Raw genomic sequence first — 24,976 nt, forward strand, 5'->3', positions numbered from 1 at the left:
GGGAGGAGAGGGATGTCTCTGAAATATCCTCCACTAAGAGAGCGCCCAATGTTTTGTCTGCCATAAAGTGAGGGAAATCTGCAAGGTCTTAAAATCAACCCTATGGAAAGGAAACATAGTATAAATGTATTGATTCCAAAGGAATCCAACCACATTATCATCCAGGTGCTTGAGGAGTCAACCTACGTCTAGGTCCTTGAGAGGGCAAACCTATTCCCACCATGGGGTTCTGACATGCAGTGAGGGGGCCGCGTTTTTTACCCCTTGGGCCTCATTTAATTATGTATATGTCAATGGTTGTCCCTTAGCTTGTTTGGGTTTTTTGTGTCTGGTTATGTCATGATGAGGGGGGTGTCTCATTTTATGCCAGCTCCATATGGTGGAACTTTCTCCTTTGGACCTATTTTTGGTTCTATTTTCAGCCATAAGTTCCTCAGTTGTTTTTGGGTGGTCAATGTCTTCCTTCTTTGCATATGTATTTGCAAAGTACAGTTGGTACCTGTACGGGAGCCTATACTGTTATTGGGGAGCCCTGAAGAGTCATGTATGGAAGGTGATGTCTGTAAGTTGCATCTTTGTCACCCATCAGGATCAGCCCAAGAGAGGTTACTGCAAACAAGCAATGGAACAAGCCAGCAGAAGGAAAGAGCACAATGTGCTCAATTGGGTCCAAGATTCATGCAAGCTACCATGAAATCCCTTTTCAAGTTATATGCATACTTTCTGGTAGAATTTCTGCATTGTTAATACTGCAATTGTAATATAAAGCAAATACAGATAGGTTGATTGCAAAGACATCAAATTATTGTGGCATGTTGATGTTTTCTAAATCTTCTGGAACTGCTTAAAGGGAGTCTCATCCATATATCGAGTTAAAGTCCTATTTGCTGGTCTTTCAGGGATGGGTATAATGACTTCAACACATTCTACATTCAGGTATGACTAGGATATCTCTTTAGACGAGTAACAAGATTTGAATTTAAATCAAAGGAAATTTATGCTTCATTTATAAGGTTTTCATTCATCCTGGTGAATTTAACAGGCTGCTTCTGGAACAAAAGGGGGCTCGAGTGGTTCTCCTGTCATTGATTGTCATGGTCGTGCGGTAGCCTTAAACGCAGGGAGCAAGACCTCAAGCACGTCTGCATATTTTCTCCCATTAGAACGTGTGAGTATTGTTCTCATCAACCTTGTGGCAGGATAAGTGGGTGGTTTGCTTCCAGGGTCAACTGCTGTTTGGCAAAGTTCCTTTTTTAGGAGGAAAAATTGAGTGGACAAATTGCATTGGAGGTTCCATATCTGCTGCAAAGAAAAAAGTGGTCAGGCAAAACTTTTGTTCACATAGTTCTTTTGCTACAACACATTCATCTGGATGATCATGAACGTGTAGTGGTATGGATAAGGTTTAAAAGAGAGATTGACATTAAGAGGAGGCAAATGGTCTGTATAAACAGACAACAGAGGCAGCAGTGTATTTAGAAGGGTTTGTAGGCTGCTATTTTGTGATATTTGTGCTTCACATGTTGTAACTGCTTACATTTTGCAGGGCTGATCATCTCGAATTTCGGCAAAAGCATCAGCATACAAAAAAATGCTATTTGATGGCTTGAGAGAGTTGCATGAACTGACGGCTTCAAAGTTTCACATAAATTATATTAGTTTAAATTTCATAGCTTCTGTTGCCTGCACTTAGCAAGTATTCTAGGGAATCTTCTTTGGAGGCATGTTGATGGGATGCCAACAGCTGAAAGCTTTAGTAGTACTAAATGCTCAATGCAATGGAAGTGCTTCAGATGAGTTCAATTTTGTTTGCTTATACAGTACTGTTATCAACTTCATCAGTTGTTGCAACCTGTGCTAGCAACTGCTTGCTTGCAGCTGCAAAATGTACTCATTGCATGCATAATCTAGTCGGGTAGACTGATCACAAGCAGAACAAGTTTTCCTATTCCATGCTTGATATGGGTTTTCCAAATCAAATGGTTTTCTGTTCAACTTTGTGGGATCCTCGATAATTCATAAGTTTGAAATTGCAAAAACTTTTTTTAAGTAACAAAGAAGGTTCCTATTTTTGGTCTCATTGGAGAAGTAATGTAATCACAACTGATGTATGACATTCAATCATACATGGCATCCAACATATCTCACTGTGGCTATGTGGGGAACCCATGTGAAATCCTTGTGCGGTCTCCATACCGGCTGCATGATGTCGCATGTCCAGAACTATAGGACTTGTGCCAATTATTTAAGGTGCCTAGTGCTCTACAAACGTCGGGCCATTGTTGGATAGTGATTCGTTGGCTGATGAACTCGGGCCATTGTTGGATAGTGAAGAGATGGGCAAACGTCGTAGGATGTCGGTTGAAGAACCCGTCTTAGGCCCAAATTCGCCTCAGCCTGGGGTTCATGTTTCGTGTTTACTATCTGATGGGTCTTTGCAGTTCATGCTGGCCATTGCCAATCATCTTATGTCGCATTATGTCCATTGTAATGAGGATAAAGCTAACGCAATACCGAATAGGGATAAAGTAGTTGCAGCCGTGGGAACCGACTTTGTCTTACAACAGATAACTGCTTTTCATGAGAGGGCAGCCATATTTTATTTTACTGGAAGGACTCCTTTGATCACTAGAATTCGTGCTTGGCTTCAATCCATGCTTGTCAGTTTTGAGCAGTGCTCAGATGATACTTCAGGGTGTATGCAGGTTCCCCTGGTCGAAGAGATTTATGATGGCCCGAAGGGATTCTTTGAGGTTGTTTTTCGTTCTGCAGAAGTATGGGCTCTTATTATGCAACACATTTCTTTGTTTATGGATGGGCAGCTAGTTTATGTGGTCCCTTGGAGGCCCATGGCTGAGTTTTAGGAGGTGTTGAGACAGGCATGCCCAATTTGGGTAGAGGTGGTGGATCTCCCTGCGCATCTTTGGAGATTCCTCCCGTTGGTTTTGAGAACCCTTGGGGAGGTTTTGGTGGAACCTTGGCTAGCTTCTTGTGATCGGAATAGGGCATGTATGCTTTGGGATACAGGGAAACCTCGCATGACAAAGATTCGTTTTGAGGTTCCAAGGTTAGAAACGTTGGTATATGAGTTGAAATGGGGTACTTTTGCAGGACCCTGTTTTAGATGTGGCCAGCTGGGCCATTTCATTTCGGAATGCGACAAAAATATGGAGGTAGGGCAATGCCCTATGGATCCAGACATGGAAATGCAAGATCACCTTCCTCAACAGATGATTTAGAAGCCGGTAGCCGATCAAGAGTAGCTTTCCGAACATGGTCGTAATTCAGGCAAGAAGGATGTTTCCCACGGTGGTGGGGAGCGTGCTTCCCTTGCGGATGGGCGGAATTTATCTCTTGAGGAGGATTCTTGGGTCACTGTGGTTCATTGTAATGCGAGACAGGACTCTCGCTCCACTCCTGCCCATCTTTTGCCGTCCCCAATCACTCAAGCCTTTCAATGCAGAGGTAGTAAAAGATAAAAGGCCCTCTGATTTTGCTTTGCGCTTCAATGGGTGTGGTTTTTTTGTGCCTACTCGGGATGTTTTCCGCTCCCACCAAGAACAGTTCCCTTCCTGTGCTTTGATTGCGGGTTTGTAGAGGGCAGATCTTGTTGACGTTGTCCGAGGTGAAATGGAGAGATTTTAGGCTGCCAAGGCTATTAATGTAAAAGGGAAAGGGAAAGCAGCGGTTTAGTAGTTTTTCTCATTTGTGATTGATCTTGAAAATTGCTGTGTGGAATGTGAAAGGTATTTCTTCGGGCAACAAGTAGTATTGGTTGTGGAAAGTTGTGCTTGCTGGAAATTGGGATGTTTTTTGTGCTGTGGAGCACAAACAACATTCTTTGGCTAGATCTTCTTATGTGTATAAGGATTATGCGGTCTTTTTTAGTGGTCGCACTCCACATAAATTGGGAGTTATGTTGGTTGTCAAATCCTCCTTGCAACCAGCATTGGTTTCTCAAGATGCCCGCTGCCGATTTTTGATCCTAGAAATATGTTATGGGGGGGAGGTTTTGTGGATTGTAGGTGTGTATGCTCCTTCTAATGCAAGGGAACGTCGTCAGCTTTGGGATGACTTGCACTGCCTTGCCTTGGCTCGTCAAGGCTTTGTTATGGCCGATTTTAATGCTTGTGTTTCTGTAGATCAGGCGACCTCTTCGCATTCGGTTATGGATGGCCCTGAGCAAGAGGCTTGGGATGCTCTTGCAGTGGCATCTTTGAAACAAGACATGTGGTCCTGGATGTATTCCTCACAAGCTCGATATACTTATCGTTCTTTTGAGTATCCAAATACTTGGGCTAGATTGGATAGGATCTACATTTATCAGAGTAACTATTTTCTTCTTGTAGTCATTGATATGTGTGTGGAAAGACAACATGTTTTGTCAGATCATTACCCTTTGGTCTTGGAAATGATCCACAGACCTGTTCATGCATTTAAGGCTCTCCTTGCCCATTTGCCTCTTTGGTTTCATCAATCTTTTTTTGCAGCAGAACTAGTTTTTGGAAGGTGTTCAACATCTGATAGCTTCTTTTAGCTCGAAGGTCCTATCTATAGGGATGGAAGCATGGGCGGTTTTTAGGGATAATGCGCGAGCGTTATCCTGACAATATGGCATTCCGCATGCTTCCTCGTTTCGAGTTGAATTGCACCATGCTCAATCTTTATTAGCTCATTCTTGGTCTTTGTGTCAGCTTGGGGATTCCAATGATGACTTGCTCACATGCATTGCATGGTTGCAAAGCAGGGTCCAATCTCTTCAGGAAGAGGAATATGCAAAATACAAATTGTTGGCCGGAGCCAAAGCTTTACCTGATAAAAACTATCAAAATCATCAATTTTTTACTCGTCTATATTAGAATAATGCTCGGGAAAATATTGTGCGCTTGAAGGATGGCCAAGGTGATATGGTGATTGATCCTGCCTTCATTATTCGAATGACTCTTGACTTTTATAGGTCCTTGTTGGGTCAGCAAGAGATTCTTTTCGATGCTGTTCTCTCTGCTCAAACATATATTTGCGACCTGGTTAGTAATCAGGTCAAACCAGAATGGGTGATTTTAATGGAGGCTGATAATTTAGAAGATGATGTGGAAGAAGTGCTGTATCACTTGCCTCGGAGGAAAAGTCTAAGCTGGGATGGGCTTCCTAATGAGTTGTTTTCAGCTCATGTGCAAGTGCTTAAGGACCCATTAACTCGCGTGTGTCAATAGGTGTGGAAGATTGGTATGATGCCTTCAGATTGAAAGATTGCTGTCATCAGGTTGTTGCCCAAGGTTCCCTCTCCAACCTCTTTGAAACAATGGAGACCCATTTCAGTTGTGGGGTCATTATATAAGATCTTCTCCAAAATTATTGCCAATAGATTGCAGAAAGTATTTTTGCTCCTCATTCATCCATGTCAATATGATTTCATTAAAGGTCGGAATATAATGCACAACCTTTTGAATGTCGAACTGGGAATTGATTATCCCAATGCTTCTAGCCAGCAGGTTGTTATGCTTCAGTTGGATATTGAGAAGGCATTTGATCATGTTAGTTGCTCATTTTTGTGGCAATTAATGTCTACAATGGGTTTTGGGCCCCATATGATTTCTCTAGTTGATACCATCAGTCAGGGTGCAGTGGCTCGTATTGCTCTTAATGGAGGGATTATAGAGGAAATTGCCTTATCTCGGTCTCTTCGGCAAGGTTGTCCTCTCACCCCGTTGTTGTTTGCTTTGGTAACTCACCCCATGCTCTCATTATTGGATAAGTTGGTAGCTCAAGGTGAGATAGTTTGCTTAGCTCTTTCCTGGGGTGACCAGCTTGTGGGTCAATGTTTGGCAGATGATTTTTTTATGTCCTTAAGGCGGATCGCACTAATGTTAGTTGAGCAATGGTGGCTTGGAATCTTTTTGCTTTGGCATCGGGTGTTGTTATTAATATTGAGAAATCAACCCTTCTCTCCTGTACGGAGAATGATTTGCAGGCTTCGGGCTGAAATGGAATTGTGATCCTAAGGGGCAATATAACTAGACACTTGGGATATCCTATTGGTGTGGAGGTTGCTCCTTGTGCCTTGCTGGATTGGATGGCCTCTCGAATTCATGATAGGTTCACGTATTGGAAATCTTAGTGTTGGCCTCTACATGTCAGACTAAAAGTGGATCAATTCATTATGATATATGATTTCGTTCTTTTTGCCATTCCTCCCTTGGACTAAGAAAACCCTTTTGGGTTTGGTTCAGCCTATCAGATTTATACTGTGGAAAAAGAAAGGAAATCGTTTGGGTCAGGTATGGATCTCCTGGCAGCATGTGACTACTCCGAAAAGGATGGGGGTTGCAGCTTGGTTGGATGTTAATTTGCATATGACGGCTTTGAGGCTATCCCTTTTGTAGAGTCCATGTATTCAGTGTCATCGTTGGTTAGATATTGCCAAATTCTTTATAGAAAAGATTGGCATCTCTAACGGTAGCACTATTATTCGTGCTTCCTAGTGGCATGCACTTAATTCTACGAGGCCTATAAAGGTCGCCCAGTCTTTTCTCCTTTCTCATTTGATTGCTTCTTGGTAGGAGATGCTTCGTTTTGCAGTTCAACGTCCTCTGGATATTCGTAAGGAGGAAAATTCGTTGCAAGGATAAATACTGGCTTCCTCAAGGTTGTTGGATTGGCCACAAAAAGATTTGCAGCGAGACAAGTTTAACTGGATGGCTAGGTTAGGGTTGAAGACAATCTGTGATGGTATTATTCTTGGGCAGCCCCACCTTTATTCTTTTAGGCGTATTCGTCAGTACTTAAGGGTTCCTGGTGGATACAGGGACATTTGGTCGTCCATATAGTACAGTCTTTAGAGGCTCTCTCCTTTGCTTGCGTTATAGCCATTGGATACATGGCGTGACTGGATGTTTATGCTTTTTGATGACTTTGAGAATCAGATATATCATCAGATGGTGGAAGCTAAGAGATGGGTCACGGGGAAACTTAATAAGTTATGGCATCTTGGGGATAGCAAAAAGAAGTGGCGGGAAAGATTTATCTAGCTTTGGAAGTCTAAGGTTTTGTATTAGGGTAAAGAGTTCATGTGGAGGCTGCTCATTGGGGGTCTTCCAACAGGATCTCTGCACGTCGTCGTGTTTTTTCCGCACTACATGTGATTAGACATTGCTTCACCTCTTTGTCTCTTGCCTTGTTGCACGACAGATCTTGAATTTCATTTCTCGAGTGTGGTCCTCGGTAACTCAGCACCGCATACCAGTTCGTTCGTGGATTATGGGACATATGTCCTCTATGCCTTCTTTGCATTTAGGTTGTTCCTGCCTATTTCATTTCCTTAGATATAGCCCGTGTGCGTGGAATAGTGTTATGGCAAATCTCCTCTATGATGTCGACGGACCTGGTTGTTCAAGATATTGCTGCTCCCTGGTTGGTGATTGTTCGCTCTACTCGAGCTATTTCTTCTGTGTGATTTATTAGTACTGTTCATGTCATAGGATGTTGTGAGAGCGTGCATGCCTCAAGTAAATATTTCCGATGCGAGAGAGTTTATGTCCGTTACCTCTATGCTGACCTAAATGTCTAATGTAAATATTTACTTCTTAATACAATTAACTTGACGACAGAAAAGAGAGAACGAGGAGATCCATACTTGCGGCAAACGATTGCCTTTCCCTTGCACATCATAAATCTGATAGGTTGGACCAAATCCAAAAGGGAATTCTTTGTCCAAGGAAGCAATGGCAGTAAGAATGAAATCATACTGTTTCGCTCTCTCTCTCGTGAAGATAATTGAATTAAGTAGCAATATTTACATCAGACCATCAGGCCAGCTAAGAGAAAACAGACACAAATGAAAGTCTACCAAGACTCTAAAATAGAAATGTCACACAGAAAGAACAGTTGCTGTGGAGCGAACAATATCCAACCAGGGAGCAACAATGTCAGGAAGGACTAGATCAGCTGAAACCATAGAGTAGCATGTGACCACTCCGAAAAGGATGGGGGGTGCAGCTTCGTTGGATGTTAATTTGCATATGGCACTGTTACTCATGCTTCTTAGTGGCATGCACTTAATTCTACGAGCCCTATAAAGGTCTCCTAGCCTTTTCTCCTTTCTCATTTGATTGCTTCCTGGCAGGAGATGCTTTGTTTTTAGGCAGTTTGGCGTCCTCTGGATATTCGTAAGGAGGAAAATTTGCTGCCAGGAGAAATACTGTCTTCCTCAAGGTTGTTGGATTGGCCACAAAAAGATTTGTAGTGAGACAAGTTTAATTGGATGGCTAGGTTAGGGTTGAAGACAGTCCGTGATGGTGTTATTCTTGGGCAGCCCCATCTTTATTCTTTTAGGCGTATTCGTCAGTACTTTAGGGTGCCTCATGGACACAAGGACATTTGGTCATCCATACAGGATAGTCTTCAGAGGTTCTCTACTTTGCTTGCATTACAGCCATTGGATCCATGGCATGATTGGACGTTTGTGCTTCCTGATGACTTTGAGAAAAGGTCAGCTAATCAGATATATCATTAGATGGTGGAAGCTAAGAGATGGGTGATGGGGAAAGTCAATAAGTTATGGCAACTTAGGGATAGCAAAAAGAAGTGGCGTGAAAGATTTATCTAGCTTTGGAAGTCTAAGGTTCTATATCAGGGTAAATTGTTCATGTGGAGGCTGCTCATTGGGGGTCTTCCAATGGGAGAATTGCTCCGCGCCTGAGAGATCTCTGTAGGTCGTGTTTTGTGTACTACATGTGATGAGGCATTGCTTCACCTCTTTGTCTCTTGCCCTGGTGCACGACAGATGTGGAATTTCATTTCCCGTGTGTGGTCCTCGGTGACTTAGCACCGCATACCAGTTCATTCGTGGATTATGGGAAATATGTCCTCTATGCCCCCTTTGCGTTCAGATTGTTCCTGCCTATTCCATTTCCTTAGATGGACAGCCCTGTGGCATATATGGCGTACTCACAATGCCTTTATTTTTGATTCAACATCGGGCATCCATGGGCATGTGGCCCGTGTGCGTGGATTGGTGTTATGGCAAATCTTTTCTATGATGTTAGCTGAACTGATTCTTCCGGATATTGCTGCTCCCTGGCTGGCTATTGTTCGTTCTACTCCAGCTATTCCTTCTGTGTGATTTATTAGTACTGGTCATGTAATAGGTTGTTTTGGTTGTTCTGAGAGCTTGCAGGCCTCATGTAAATATGAGAGAGAGAGAGAGAGAGAGAGAGAGAGAGAGAGAGTATGTTTACGAAAAAAAAAGAGAGAGAGTATGCTAACCTGATGGTCTGATGTAATAGAAAGTAAGAGATACAGAGAGAATGTTGACCTGATGGTGTGATGTAAATATTTACTACTTAATTCAATTATCTTCACAAGAAAAAATGAGAGAGAGTGATGAGATCTTCATTTTCTGCTCTTCGGCTAAACACATTTGGAGCTTTGTTTCCTGTGTGTGGATCTGAGTGATTGGGCAGAGACACCCATCTGTTCTTGGGTATTGGGCAAGATGCCTTGCTCTTCCACTTTTCAATCAGATCATCCCTGCATCTTCCATTTCTTGAGATGGACAGTTCTTTAGCACATTTGGCGCACTTGCAATGCCTTTATTTTTGATTCTGCCTCAGGTATCCTTTGTCATGTGGGCCGCATTGGAGGATTACTCTTATGGCAGATCTCTTCTATAATTTCAGCAGACCTGGTCCTTCGTGATGTGGCTGGTCCTCGTCTGGACATAGTTCACTCTACTCCAATTGTGCTGTTTGCATGATATTTGTATGCTGTGTTCTGTGATTGGCTTCCTGTCCCATGGCCTGAAGCGTCCTGCCTTGTGCTGGTGCTGTCCTTGTTTGTGGCTGCCTAAGGCGAGGGCTTGTGCCCAGAGCCCAGGTACCCTGCATCCTGCCTGTCTTGCATGGTAACTTTGCTGCGCTGCTGTGTCCTGGGACTACTGATAACTGCACACTGCTTCCGTCCTCTGCTGCACCTTGTGCCGTTGCTTTTTGGAGGGCCCTAGTGCCCCTCTGTTTGGGGCTGATACATATCCATGGACTGTGCTGTCTTACTTCTCATGGCTAGAGACTTGGCCATGGATATGGAAGATGGTGCAGCTGAAGAAGATATGGTCCCGTGCATTAATGAGATAGTTTCGTCACCCCATGATGATTAGCCTTCTATCAAACACAGCATGCTTTCATTGAGGAAGAGAGTTTTGACGCACAGGTGAATGAATTTCCACACTGTTCTTCGATCCTGTTTTGCCTTTCATGAGCAAGGTATTATTCTCTTCTCTATAGGCTGGGTTCCTATCCTCTCTAGGATTCGTCACTGGTTGGTATCTTTTCTTCAGATTGATGGTGTGGAGGAGATTTTCGCTGGCCCGTGTGGCTTCTATGAGGTTGTGCTTCACTCTCCCTCATCTTAGGAGTTTCTTCTCCATCAGCATCCCCTCTTTATTGATAAACAGTTGGTGCATATTGTTTCTTGGCATCCAGTGGCAAATTTCGAGTGTCTATTCAGGCAAGGATGCCCAGTATGGGTGGAAGTGGAGCGATGCTCAACTGTCTATTGGGCCCTCAAGGATGCTATGGTTGTTGGCCATGTGTTGGTGTCCCTAGTCTGAAGACAGCCAATAGAAACATGATGTGCATGCTTTGGAATACAGCTAGAAACAGGCCCAACTGGTTGTGCTTCAATTGCAATGGTATGCAGTCTCAAGCGGGGTACTTTCGTTGGACACTGTTTCTCCTCTGGTCACTTGGGTCACTTTGCAAAATGTCTAGATAGAAAGACTACCTTGGTGGGCCAGCCTATGGATAAAGAGCAAAACGTGCCCCCTTGTCTTGTGCAACAACAAATTATCGAGCCCAACTAGTCAAAACCAAAACCATCCTCAGATTTGGGGATACAGGGATGGACAGAATCCCGCTGCACTAAAGGAAAAGCCAAGGAGACTTCTGTGCTTGTAGTACCTGTTGGCCCTTATTCATCATCAGACCTTCTCTACACTTATTCGCGTCATCGAGATGTGCAAACTGCTTCAATTTCTCCTACTCCCAAGGATCTGTAGCTCCCCAAAGAGCTGCAATGACAACAGCTCAGACGTGATTCACCAGCATTGCTGGCCCTTGATGCTGATGGTTGAGTGACTACTCCATGAGATTGCAAATACCCAGTTTTAACCTCACACCCTGCGGATGGACTTTTGTCCTCATGGGATGATCCTTAGAGACACAATCCTCAGCCCATATATTCATAAAATACCCTATTCTAGACCAATAATAAACCTCTTGTTCAACCCAAACCATCACTCTTTATCCTGGACAGCAATGAATCAAGTTTGCATCAAAACAGTCCATATACTCCTCTTTGGTTGAAGATAGCAATGCATACATAACAGTAAGAGAGATTCAGGACAGCGAAGGCTTTCATTAACACCCTTTGTCCTTCAGTTTCAAACAGTAAAATTCAGTACACAACAATCCTCTTCCTCTCTTTGTGATGGACAGCCCCAGTGAATAGAGTGACCTTTGATAGTCCTGTTCCTTCCTTGATGATGGACTGCGGTGAATACTGTGAGAGTGCGCTGCGGAAGAGGGAATACGAACACGGAGGGAGAGAGAGAGAGAAAGCAGAAAATAAGGAAGATAAATCTGCACTGACTGAAATGAATGCTGAATACACTGAAATGGACTGATCAGTCCCTGCACGCAGCCCGAAGCGTCAGTGAGGGCACCAGATCAGGCTGATGATGATGGCAGCACCACCACGGGGGAGAAGGAGTGTCGGAATCTGCAAGAAGACAAGTGATCAAGTGGGGAGGGGGGCTGCCTATAAATAGGCAAAGGACAAACCCTAACCCTAACCCTAAAATGGGCGCAAACCCTAAAAATGCCCTAAAATGGGCGCCCCACAACAGTGACCAAAAAGTGGCCGGACAGCCAGTGGCTGCCCACTAAAAGAGGCCAAAAAGAAATACACATCCTAAGACTGCTAGTCAAGAGTGACTAGCCTCCCCCATCATAACACATGACAGACATGTCAGAGCTTCTAATGTCCTCGTCTGACTTAGACTGAGGCTCACAGGCAGGAGATGACAAGGCATGACAAACATGACTGCTAACACCCCCTCTCAGATCCTGGATGTGGCTGAAGGCCAAGGGAGAAACGGATCTTGGGGTGGCAAGAGGAATGCCAAGGTCGATGAAGTCCGTCGATGTACACTGCTGCTGAAGGAGCTCCTCACGATCCTAGGAATCCCCCTCTAAAACACTAGGGGCCAGGGAATCCACAGCCGCATCACCGAGATCGTCCCCCTCTGAAAGGGATGGGGGGTACGAGGGAACCACCGGAGGAGAAGGCGGGGGATGGGAAGGAACCTGTGGAATAGAAGGTGCACAAGCGGGAACGGGTGTAGCAATAGACTGCCACGGAGGACCCTGCATCAAAGAAGGGGAATGGAGCCTGTAAAGCCCGCTCTCCTGCCAACCTGTAGATAAGACAGCTCCTGTAGAAGAATCCTCAATAACAACGGCATGCTCGGTGAAGATCACTCGTGTGCCAAGCCTCGTAAGGCCATAAACTGAGAGGAGGGGAAGGCCCAAATCCGGAACATGTAGGGCCTGTGAAAAGGAGCTCGAAGGTCGGTCGGTTAACAAAGGCAATGTGGCAACACCACTAATAGGCACCGATAAAATGTCACCAGCAGTGACTGAACCCTCTGATGGACGGAGATCCTGTAACAAATCACCTCGGGGAGTCATATGACTCGAAGCACCACTGTCCACTAACCAAGGCTGCGCAGAAGACACTGCAGCCACGGAAGAAGGATCCTCCAAAGCATGGATATGAAGGAACAGTGACTCATGGGTAACAACTAATGTAGAGGTAGAAGAAGGCTCCGATGTAGATCCACCCGTCGCTCCCGGACGAAGGTGAGGGTACTTCTTCCAGCATTTCTCCTCGGGATGTGTCCCTTTCCCACAGTGTGGGCACTTCGGTCTCTCTGAATCTGAGTCAGAGCCTGAAGAACTGTCCTTCTTCTTAGCCTTTGACTTCTTCTTCTTCTTCTGTCCTCCCGAACCTGCAACAAAGGCTCTAGTGGAGTCGGATCCACTAGCACTGACCTCGCTGAGTCGCTCGTCATGCTCCAAGACAAGCCGGGATAGCTCCTCCCATAGAAGCTTCTCACGGATCCTCGATGTAAGAAGGCTGGTGTAGAAGACATCAAACCGAGGCGATGGCAGCCGAGTCAAAAGAATCATAGCCATGTCTTCAGAAGATATCGTCCGACCGAGGGATGCAAGCTCATCCCTCATATCCTGTAATCTGTTGATGTGGTCCTTCATGGAAGGACTATCATCAATAGCGAGCATCCGCAACTTCTTTTCGAGAGATATCCAGTAGAGAGACGCGGGCTTTCTCCACACGTCTGTTGCAGTCTTCAACCTATGAACATGAACAAGGACAGAATCCTGCAAACTCAGAAAGAGGAAAGATCTGGCTCTAGAATTGAGCCGATCCCATAAGGCTGCACGATCCATAGATGTCCCATCTGCGGGATCCACCTGAGGCCAGGGATAGGAATAGAAACAAGCTCCCAAAGATCGAAGGAGTCCAAGATACACTCCGCCTTGCAGGACCATAGAGAAAAGTTGGAGCCATCCAACCGGTCCTCTTTGGGCAGCTGGGTACCTGTATAGGGGTTACCAAAGGCTGCATCTTCGGCCCACTAGAAGGGGCTCGCCGAGATACATGAATAGAAGGGGGACGGGAAAGAGGAATAGACTCCGGATGATGGTCCTCGTGATAGAAATCACGCCTCCGTTCATATGAGTGTCGAGACAAAAGCTCGTCAGCTGAGTCATCAAAGCCCGTAAACTGATGAGAAGACATCTTCCAATCTGCAAAACACCAAAACACAACAAGGGAAGGTTGCCGGTGCCGAAACACAAAGACCAGAAGCTCCTGAGCTAGCCGCCTTGCACAGAACGCAAGGATGATGTCAAACGCAAGTGCTAACGATGCAGTCACCACAGAAAAACAGCCTCCTGCCTCAAAACGCAGCCTGGGAATAGGTCGCCAGCAGAAAAAAAAAGCCGCCTGAAGATGGAACAACAGCCAGAATAGCAAGGCGCAGGCTGGAGGAGTGTCGCCCAGCTGGAGGAGGGCCGCCCAAGCTGAAAACGCAAATTTGGGGATGACGCCAACAGCAAACGCAAATAGGTGGACACCAAAACAGGCTGCCTTGATCAAGGAGATGGTGCTGAAGGTGACGCCTCAGCTGTTGCAGACGTCTTGACCAGCAAACGCAAGGTTGTGGGTGTTCTCCCGTGTAAAACTCAGCTCCGTGTACTCTCCTTCGGCTCTGATACCATGTGAGAGTGCGCTGCGGAAGAGGGAATACGAACACGGAGGGAGAGAGAGAGAGAAAGCAGAAAATAAGGAAGAGAAATCTGCACTGACTGAAATGAATGCTGAATACACTGAAATGGACTGATCAGTCCCTGCACGCAGCCCGAAGCGTTAGTGAGGGCACCAGATCAGGCTGATGATGATGGCAGCACCACGACGGGGGAGAAGGAGTGTCGGAATCTGCAAGAAGACAAGTGATCAAGTGGGGAGGGGGGCTGCCTATAAATAGGCAAAAGACAAACCCTAACCCTAACCCTAAAATGGGCGCAAACCCTAAAAATGCCCTAAAATGGGCGCCCCACAACAGTGACCAAAAAGTGGCCGGACAGCTATTGGCTGCCCACTAAAAGAGGCCAAAAAGAAATACACATCCTAAGACTGCTAGTCAAGAGTGACTAGCCTCCCCCATCATAACACATGACAGACATGTCAGAGCTCCTAATGTCCTCGTCTGACTCAGATTGAGGCTCACAGGCAGGAAATGACAAGGCATGACAAACATGACTGCTAACAAATACATCTTCTATTTCAGTTCAGGCCTGCCCTATTTTAGCCCTGTTTTGCTCGTGTTTCAGCTTCAGTTTTCCTCTCTTTACCTTATTGTGCTTCCCATCTCTTCTGTTTGGCATTTTTGTCTTCTTCCCTTTGTCCCTTGCGAGCTTCAGTAAGAGCTTGGTTCTTCCGCCTCCTTTGGTCTCTTAATCCTCGCTTTGCCTCCTTATGCCTCTCAATCTAAGCCGTCTTTGCGTTATTGGCTTGTAGACTTTCAATGAATTGGGCTAAGGTGAGGATTAAGGAGTTGGAATAGTCCACAAAAGCCGCTGTCGCCACCACTGCCCTACCCCCCTGGCACATGAGTGATCAGCACATCTTCCCGAGGTATTTGCAGTAGTTCCAACACATTGCAACCTTGTTGATTGGTGGTGGAGCATCATTTTCTCAAAGGGTTTTAGCCCACAAAGCATACTCACATTTGCTCCATCATCATGTACATAAAAACATATTTTCTCTGTATCTAGCATCTAGTTTTGGTTATCATGAAACATAACCACTGTTGAAGTAGCTTCACGAATCACCCCCTCTAGCTTTGGAACCATCACTATGTATTTGTAAATAAACCATCTTCATGGCATATATTTCTCCATTTGGAATTGGGGAATCGCCTTGAAAAGAATCTTTGTCATGCATTAAATCTTCTAGAACCAGATCCAATAGTTGCTTATTCATAAGTCCAATATGATCCTCCTTTTGCTGTTCTAAGTCACTTCTTGAACCATGTTGCGAAAAACCCTTTTCATTTGTACCAGAAAACCCCTCTAAAGAAGGTACAACATTGTTCGGAACAATCATAAGTGGTGAGTTCATCCCAACTTCTTGTATGCACTCCTCTTGTATATCAGGTTGAATAGCATCTTCAACTAACACATTTGTATTGTTAGTCAAAGCATTTGTATCATCAACATCCTTGGTCAATAAATTTGTATTATCTGAAAAACTCATTAGTATCATGAACACTCTGAATCCAGGTATCCTTGGTAACCTCGGTGAAAACATTTGTAGATAACACATCTGATATATCATCAGACACTATCAGACATTACATCAAGATCTCTAGTCAATATTTAATCAATACCCTCATTCAATGTATTATTTGCACCCTTAGTCAAAGTATTTGTAGATAACACAACTTAAGCATGTAGGGCTTGAGAACAGCTTTGAGGTTAGTTTTGTTGCATATATTATATGGGCATTGAGATCAGTATCTACAGGACTTCATCAGACTAATCCAATGAGTGTTGAAGCGAAGTTCAAACAAATACTTCTTTTTAATTGGCCACTCAAAATACAGAGAGGCGACACCACTGGAGAGAGGACCCTTTTGTTTTGGGGGAGGCCACACCATTGGAGAGAGGACTCTCCTGTATTTGGGGAGGATCTCTACACAGGTAGCTTTTATAGTGGGGGAATGGTTTTCCTTTTTGGAGTTTTTGGTCCATTTACAGAGATAGAGACTTAGGGGTGCCAAGGTTATAATAGAGAGCATTACAGAGGTGGTACCTCTTGAATGGAGGAATGCCAGAGTGACAAATCAGATATGGATAGGGCTCTTTATCAGAGGATATATCCTTCTTGTAGTGGTAGCCACTAGGGGAGAGAGTGTGTTTGCTGTCTCAAAAGAGATGGATGACAAACTTAGGTGAGAGGATTTGGATTAGTTAGAGTTCATAGGACGCTCTCAACAAAGGATTAGAGTTATGGCTCATTGTGATAGGACTTCATACTTAGACCCACACCCCCAAACTTTTATGGAAGATGGATGGAGACATTGGATATATAGGAGGAGGCCACTACAGAGACTTCAAGTGGGATCCAAGGGAGTGGGTATGGAGAGATCCATTTGCAGAGTTGCCTTACGAGGTGCCCTTCTTTGGCTATACCACTAGGTTGGGGAGAAGAATATAGATGAGCAGGATCAGAATGGTATTGGCTGCAGTTGAGCATTGGACTATCTAGGGTATATCATAGCCTTTCTTGGCAAACTTCTAGAGGATATTGGAGGAGAACATTAGGCCAAGAAAGATTTCACTCTTTCTTTGGTTACCAAACACATAGGAGTTTAGTAGTTGGTACATGGCTTTGCTATGGTAGAGACCCTATTCCTTGCGCTAGATGTGGGAGCATGAGGAGACTCAGAGGCATTGCATATGGCATTGCCCACAGGCATAGGAGGTTTGGAGGAGAGCCCTTAGGATGGTCTTTCATGGCACTATAGATTCTATGATTGCTACGTGGGGGATAGTTGCATGGGTCACTGACAGAAGCCCAATTTGTGAGGACGAGGATGTGAAGGGCTGTTAGGCTTATCTCATCTCGGGGCAGCTTGCGAGGACTTTCATGCCAGATTTCTAGTAGACGGTATGGACTCAGGGGCATTTTCATAGATGAGAGCTCATAGCTAGCATTATTGCTTTTTACATATGGACAGCTAGATTTAGCTAGGCTTGATTTTTTGGATATATGTATTGTAGAGACTCTGTCCAGGATTTGGACAGAGATTGTGTATACTCTTCGTGGCAGACGGGAGAGAATACATGGCAGTTCGGAGAGTATGAGGAAAAGGAGAGATGCTTTTCTTAGGACATGGGATTTTGGCACCTTTTCCCTCTTCCAAACACATAGTCTGGCATTATAGACGTCCAGACTAGCTATTCTTTCAAGCTTTGTAATTAACTTCTCCTTGTTACATGATTCTTGATATGGAAGTCCTTTACATAGCTGCTTTGTATTTGGTTTTTTGCCTTGGGACACTTTGTTCTGAGGTGTGTTAATAGAATTTTTACTTTTCTTTGGAAAAAAAGCACAACTTTAGCTTCAAACAACATAATAGACTATACATTTGTGTTTTCAGCACCCTGAACATTATCTGAAGAAGCAATTGGCAAATTCCTAAGTTCATCCTGCGCAATCTTCATTGCACAAAGTTCTTTCTTCATAATAGACACGCCTTCTCTTCCATGTTCACTTTAGAGACTATAAGTTGCTGCTTTAGCAAATACATGCCTTATAGACATATCTTCTACTGGCTTCCTCATACTGCCTTTCCCAAAATTCAAACCAAGTGGCAACCTTGTTTCTTTCAAATGAATCTTACCATTTTTACAGAAAATTAGATCTCTGCTCAATGCATCCTTGTAGGTATCACAAACTTTTCAGGCATGTTTTGTGTTATCACACCAAATACATCTATACACAAAACCTTGTCGATCTTGTGGCTTTGGTCCAAACAATCTTAAAGATTGTCCTTTTTCTTCTATCTTGACAAACTTGACCACAAATACTGGATCACTTTTACTAGTTCTTCCATCATATCATCTTCGTTTGGAGTTTGAGTTAAAGTTACAACCGACTAATTACTTACTTCCTTTGTGTTCTATGGTTTTGGAGTGATTTGTGCAATGGCCAATTCATCTTGTCTTTTCACAAGCTTAGACACTACATCATGTACATCTTTCTATCCAGTCTTTAGCCCTTGTTTTGTATTATCATCTTCCAAAAGCTTTTTAAGGCTTGTCTGCAATGAAGAATTTGCAGCTTGAAGAAATAATTGAATTTTCCCACCTCCAAAGTCAATTACTCTATTCTCTTCAGTTGTGCATATTTGTGCTTAAATTCTTGCATCAATTTTGTTGTTGCTAACCCCTTGTTGGCCTAACCAACCCATTCCAATAAAGTTCTTTTTGTTACCCATTTTGCATCCTCCATGAAATATTCATCCTTGAGTGCTTTTGGAAAATCATCCTAGCTTGAGTCATGATTTGCAAGAATATCACTTACGTGCAATTTGAGTGTTGGGACTGCAACTTGAGCAAACTATTGACTCATATGATTTACAAGGACCCCAATAAATTCCAATCTCTACTTAGAGCCTCAAGTACTTAGATACATCCCATCCTTCAAACCGCTGTAGTTTAGCCATAAGAGACTCTAAGCACATTTTTAACAACTGCTTCATGTTTATACATCCCATATGTTTGCATAATCTGCTCTGTAGATCTTCCCGTTGTACAAATCCTTCCTTTCAAGAATCATCCATGCTGCTAAACTCTCATCTTGGCTCTTTCATGTTAGTTTCACCTCAAAGATGTCGAGAATTTTGTTGTTTATGGCCAGTAAATGGGTTCAAGATGAGAAAGTTTAGCTTAAGAGAAGATGGATTTCAGGATTTGAGGATGAGTGAAGAAGAGATGAAAAGAGAGGTCACAAACAGGGTAGATACATTCAAAGTGTGACGGTAGCATCTTGTATTCTATAAAAGCATACATCCAATATAGGTACAACATGTACATCAGTTTTGGAGACCTTTGTTTGGCATATAGCCGCGATGGCTATAATCAGTTCTGAATAAATATAAGCAATCATACAAGTTTATGGACAGCAAACAATGTTGTTATGGAACAAGAACAGTCCTGTTCATGTATGAGGACAATCCTATATTAGACCAAGAATAAGCCTCTTGTTCAGCCCAAACAGAACTCTCTTATTCTAGGACAGCAAGGAATCAAGTTTGCATCCAAACAGACCATAGACTCCTCTTGAATCAAGATAGCAATGTATATAGAATAGTAGAGAGATTCAGGATAGCAATGGCCTGCATTAAAACCCTTTTTACTTGAGTTTTGAACAGTAAAATTCAGCATACAACAGTCCTCTTCCTCTCTTGGTGATGGACAGCACTGAATCGAATGCCCTTTGATATTCCTGTTCCTTCTTTGAAGATGAACAGCAGTGAATACCTCTTCTATTTCGGTTCAGGCCTGCCATGTTTCAGCCCTTTTGTGCCCCTGTTTTCAGCTTCAGTCTTTCTCTGTTTTACCCTCAGAGAGCAGCCCAATAGAGGCACAAAGCTGCCCACATAGTTTAGCCATGTTATCCTTGGTTTCTTTTCCTAGAAGGTGCCTGTTCCACTGTGTATACTTTCTCTCCTTCCAGTTGGCGCTCATCTTCCAAACATTTACTGTCCACCAGAGGCTTAAAATTGTGCCATGTTCCTGTCATGCTATGGTTTAAACCTTAGTGCATGTCTGCCAAACTGGCTGTTTAACCACTTGCAATGGAAGTGCACTCTTCATCCAGCAAGGTCACTTCATGTAAGCTCTATGGAATTCCCAAAGACATCTATTCAGAGAGTTTTAATATAATGTTTTCTGAACCATATGACAATGGTTGCCTTCAAAGTACGTCATGATGCATTCAGTTCACATCACACATGGTAAAATGTGTTGCTTGCCTTGATATGATTTGCTCCATGGTTCACGCCTGTCCTGGAACGACCTGATTCATTATTTGAGCATTAGTTGATTGCCATGATAATTGCTGAAATTACCGTGCTCTTTGAAATGCTGACCAATTGGCTTCTCTTGCATCATTTCTATCATGGGCAAGAGTTGAGATTGAATTGACTCTTCTTCTTCATTTGTTTGGTGACATAAATTCTTCTTCTTCCTTTCACAACCTTTCTCTACCTAGAATCACAATAGCTAAACATTGAGGAAACAACAAATTATTGTGTCACATTAATGACAGAAGGAATGCAGAAAGAATTTGGCAGCAAGCAAATCTTCTTCTTTGATCTTTATTCATCTTCATCTAACATGAACCTTACATTGCATGGCTTTGTTGGGTGGCATACCTCTTTAAGTCCTCTATATCCAATTAATTAAATAATGTCCCTTTTAATCAGCCTAAGCTCACTTTGTGGGTGACTTTCATCAAAGTACATAATCTCCAAGCAATATGGGTATCAATCAAAAGGTCTTAACAAATACAATAAATCGGTCACATAATACATCCAAAATAATCATGACACATTGTTGATAATTAAGAAAGCAGCAATCATTAAATCATTCAGGTTGCAACAGTGTGTTTGCAGTAGAATTTGGAATTTGGATTTAAATTCCCTACAGTGCCCTTGCAGCTCCTTTTGCGACTTGCTTCGGATTCAGTTTCTCATGTACACCTGTGGAAACAGTAAATACTGGCACAAGCATTGCCTTGAATGCGTATGACTACTACAGCTGCATCTAAATGGACAGAATTGACAAGTTGTGCAGTCTAAAGCTTTTGAAGGTTATTGTTAGTTTTTGAATGAACCCCTTTCTGGGCAGTGTTGTTTTGCGCAAGCTGTTTCTGGTACTTTTATGATGTGTCTTATGGGTATTTTTATGTTCAGCAGAAACCTGCAGTCATGTTTCTATTTATCGCATTGGTCATTTTTGGTCTTAAATATTGGCTATTGTGATGCAGTTAGTAATCCAGTGTATGAGTTTTGCGAAAATTTTCATAGGTTGTTCGCGCTTTAAAGTATCTACAGCAGGGAAAGGATAGTGCAGCAAGAAAGTGGAAGGCTGTGCACATTCCTCGAGGCACACTGCAGGTGGCTTGTCAAGCTTTAGATAGGATGAGAACCTCAAAATATATTCTGAAGAATTTGATTCCTGTATCATGTTTCCTTTTTGAGCATGACTTTGAATACTAACTATTCTTGTTCTACAAATTTTCTGGTTAGACTCCATGGATTGTCCTGTTACTTGAGTCTCTTCCTTTCCTTTTAGAGCTGTGTGTTTGTTCAGCAAGCAGTATCCTAAGCAAATTAAGAAGTAGTATGATTGTTTCATGTTTGGTTTTGAATAGTCACCAAATTTCTTGTTTTCAGATGACACTGCTGCACAAAGGGTTTGATGAAACTCGGCGGCTTGCATTAAAAACCACAACAGAACAGGTAGAGTATTTTGAATTGTAGATTACTTCTGCACCTTGTGAAATCTGAGCTGCTTTGAGTTTGTAATAATAATACATTTTAGTTTATTAGTTTAGGAAGGCATTGTAATGATATAAATGTTTTATGCATGCAGATGGTTAGAAAAGCTTCACCTGTTGGAGAAACAGGAATGCTTGTGGTCGATTCTGTGGTAACTGCTTGAAACTTTGAACATTTTTAAATTTTAATCATTTAGAGGCTTGCAGCTTGAGACTATCATCTTTAATCAACCTGTCAAAACTCTGGTTGAGTTGTGATGGATTTTAAGGTTGAGATTGTATACTTAATAGATTCATGACACAGCCAGGTTCCTGGAGGGCCTGCTTACAAACATCTAGAGCCAGGCGATGTGCTTGTCCATGTTAATGGTGAGGTACTGTTGCATTGTTTCTCTCTTGTAATTAGAGTTCTATACCTTGGGAGGTACTGCAATGTATGAATCGTTATCCTAAATCTTGATGTAGCATAAGTATTTTCTTGGGATGCTATTATAAAGTGTTGATAGAATCGAGTCTGGAACATTCATGCTAACTGCACAACTTGAAAAGGTTGAATGCATACGGTCAAGTATTGTGGTCCCTCAGAATACAACTCATGTGGCTTGTTTATATTAATTTGATAAAAAGACATGGCTAGTATTTTGGACACAGCCTGGTCTGATAGGAGCATTTAAGCTTTACATTCAGCACAAGTATATTTTTGACTGAATTGATCTTGCATGGTCAAGACCACTATGATTTAAGCTGTAGGGTTACATAAGCCCTTGATCAGTATGAAAACAAAAGTTTTAAGTTTTGATCCTGTCTTGAACAATTATTTAAATGTTTTATGCTGCATGTGGTTTCAGCCCTCATTAAATTTAGGTATGGCAAGTTGATTCACTGACATGCCTTGAGTAGTTAATGTTGGGCCTTAAGAGGTGATCCTTTAAGTTTACTGGAAGTTAGAGATGTAATATTTCGACAGTAGTTACTATTCACAGATTCAACTTAGGTATGTAAATCAATTAGTTACCTAAAATTAAGTGGGAGAAAAGACACCAAATCCGAGTCCTGGCATATCAACTATGTTTTTGCAGTGAGATGCTTTCTGAGTTTTTTTTTGCAAGTAAAATGTGGCTAAATATATTACTCAGAAAGCTGATTACAACGAAGTGCACATGCTCAACAGACTAGCTGGAGCTGATACAAATCACAGATCCATCATGTGGCCGCTAAGGAAAGGAGGACAATGCTCCAGTAGGTCAGCTTCTACCTAATAGAGTTGAGAACTGGAAGAAACTGCTGGGCAGGAGTGATGTCGAGTCCCACATGGAACCCTAGATATTGGATGGTCTATCCCCTGCACACCCATCTGAACCCCAAGTGGATGCTCCACTCTATCCTAGAGTCCAGGTCTGTAAGATAACCGACCGACTTTCGCCGGTTGATTTTTGCTGTGACTATAGTGCAAAATACCTCTAGAGCTATTGTCACTCTCTCCAACATCACCTCATCATCCTCTACATAAAGGGCGGTACCATTTGCATACTCTTAGTCTAGCGGCTCCGTCTCCTCCCTCACCAGAAGTCGAAGGCCATGTAGCCGCTCACATGTGAGCAGAGGAAGTAGGGCATTGCCTCCGCAAAGAGTAAGAATAGATACGGGGCAAGAGGGCAGCCTTGCCGGACAGATCTCTATAGCGGAAACTCCTCCCCCCTCCTGTCACCTATGAGAACCCTACTAGTGGCCGATCTGTAAAGTGCAAAAACCCCACAGATCCATGCCTGGGGAAAGCCCAACCTCGCCATGGTGCCCTCTAAGAAGTCCTTGCCAACCCTATCATAGGCCTTCTCGAAATCCAGGAGGAGTACAGCCAATCCTTGATCACTGTGCTGAGCCCAGTGGGTCGCCTTGAGGAAAGTGAAGACATTGTCAAGGATGCTCCTATCTTGGACAAAACCTGTCTGGGTGTCATGAATGATGTCTTGAAGCATGGGACAGAGTCAACTACCGATCATCTTGGCCAGTGCCTTATAGCCACTAACAACAAGGTGATCTGTCTCCATTGGGACAACTCCAACTAGTCTCCCCCTTTGGGGAGGAGATTGACAAGACTTGCCGATAAACTCCATGGCATTCGTCTTGAGCTGAAAATCTCATGAAAGACCAAAAGTAGGGGGTCCTTCACCACCTTCTAGTAGGTAGTGAAGAAGGCCTTAGAAAGGCCATCCTCACCCGAGCATTTCTACCCATCTTGTGCATGGAAGGTCTCCACTAACTCCTTCTTTGAGAAGGGGTCTAGGAGGGAGCGCCCCATCTCCTTTGTGACGAGGGAGGGAATGCAGTCCTAGACTTGTTGTCTACAACGCTGTACTTTGGTTGAGACTACCTCCTGCTGAAAAAGTTGTCTATAGTAGACAGTGGAAATCTCCATCACCTCATCTGGGCTAGAGCGAATCCTCCCATACTGATCATGGAGGTTGCGAATTTGATCTCTTGAGGTGCGAGGCTGGTGCACCTGAAAAAACTCCCTGCACATCGTGTCCCCCTTCCGCACCCATAAGGCTACTAAGGTACGGAAGGAAAAGTCAAAGCCCCTATCCTCAAGACTGGCGAGGGCTGCCCATGCGCGCACCTCCTGCATGTGGAGAGTGAGATCCCTTGGTGCCTCTTGGAGTAGTGTTTGAGTGGGTGCTACCTCTCGCCAGAGTGCTCTCTCCTTCTCCTAGCTCTGTTGCTTGGGTTATAGGGCTGCCTCCTGGCGTCTCCTGCTCGACTTGGCTAAGACCTCTGCAACCTCCTTTGCGATCCGGTCCCTCCTCTCCCACTTCCGAGTCTAGAGCTGCTTAATCTGCCTCCTCACCTGCTCCCTCTTGTAGATCGAGTTAGGGATCCGATAGGATTGCATGTCAAGGATTGAAGCGGGAGCATCAAGTGTGAGGAGAACCAAGCAGTAATCAGACAAGGTGGTGCCAGCCAACTGCCTTGCTTGGTCTTCTCGAGAGCACCCCCACTCTTCGACATAGAACCCGTCTGGTCGTTCCAAAAGCGCTCTACCCAGCTGCCGGTATCCCCAAGAGAAGTTCGGCGATCTCTCTCTCCTGTAAAAAGCTAGGTCCCGCCAAGCATCATGTGCTCCTACTGCGAGGAGGAAGGCTTCCCATGCCTCCTGCTCCTCTCATGCCATACCCTCGTAGTCTTTGTCTCTGTCGTGCAAGTCCTCTAAGGCTTCGAGGTTGTTGAAGTCTCCTCCAACTATCGAAGAGTCCACCTTTGGAAG

At 43.7% G+C, this 24,976-nt stretch overlaps 1 protein-coding gene across 1 annotated transcript in view; it reads left to right on the forward strand.

Annotated features, from left to right (window-relative positions):
- The window catches only part of DEG7 (DegP protease 7), a 322,546-nt gene that overhangs the window by 134,582 nt on the left and 162,988 nt on the right, over window positions 1–24,976 (forward strand). The window contains exons 5-10 of the mRNA XM_087666495.1: window positions 900–936; window positions 1,043–1,168; window positions 21,242–21,331; window positions 21,611–21,676; window positions 21,810–21,866; window positions 22,023–22,088. Of these exons, the coding sequence (XP_087522621.1) occupies window positions 900–936; window positions 1,043–1,168; window positions 21,242–21,331; window positions 21,611–21,676; window positions 21,810–21,866; window positions 22,023–22,088 (442 nt within the window). The remainder of the gene's footprint in view (window positions 1–899; window positions 937–1,042; window positions 1,169–21,241; window positions 21,332–21,610; window positions 21,677–21,809; window positions 21,867–22,022; window positions 22,089–24,976) is intronic.

Source organism: Lygodium microphyllum, chromosome 25 (genome assembly GCF_053477565.2).
Source record: "Lygodium microphyllum isolate KBCC chromosome 25, Lygodium_microphyllum_v1.1.10, whole genome shotgun sequence".
Taxonomy (NCBI): Eukaryota; Viridiplantae; Streptophyta; class Polypodiopsida; order Schizaeales; family Lygodiaceae; genus Lygodium; species Lygodium microphyllum.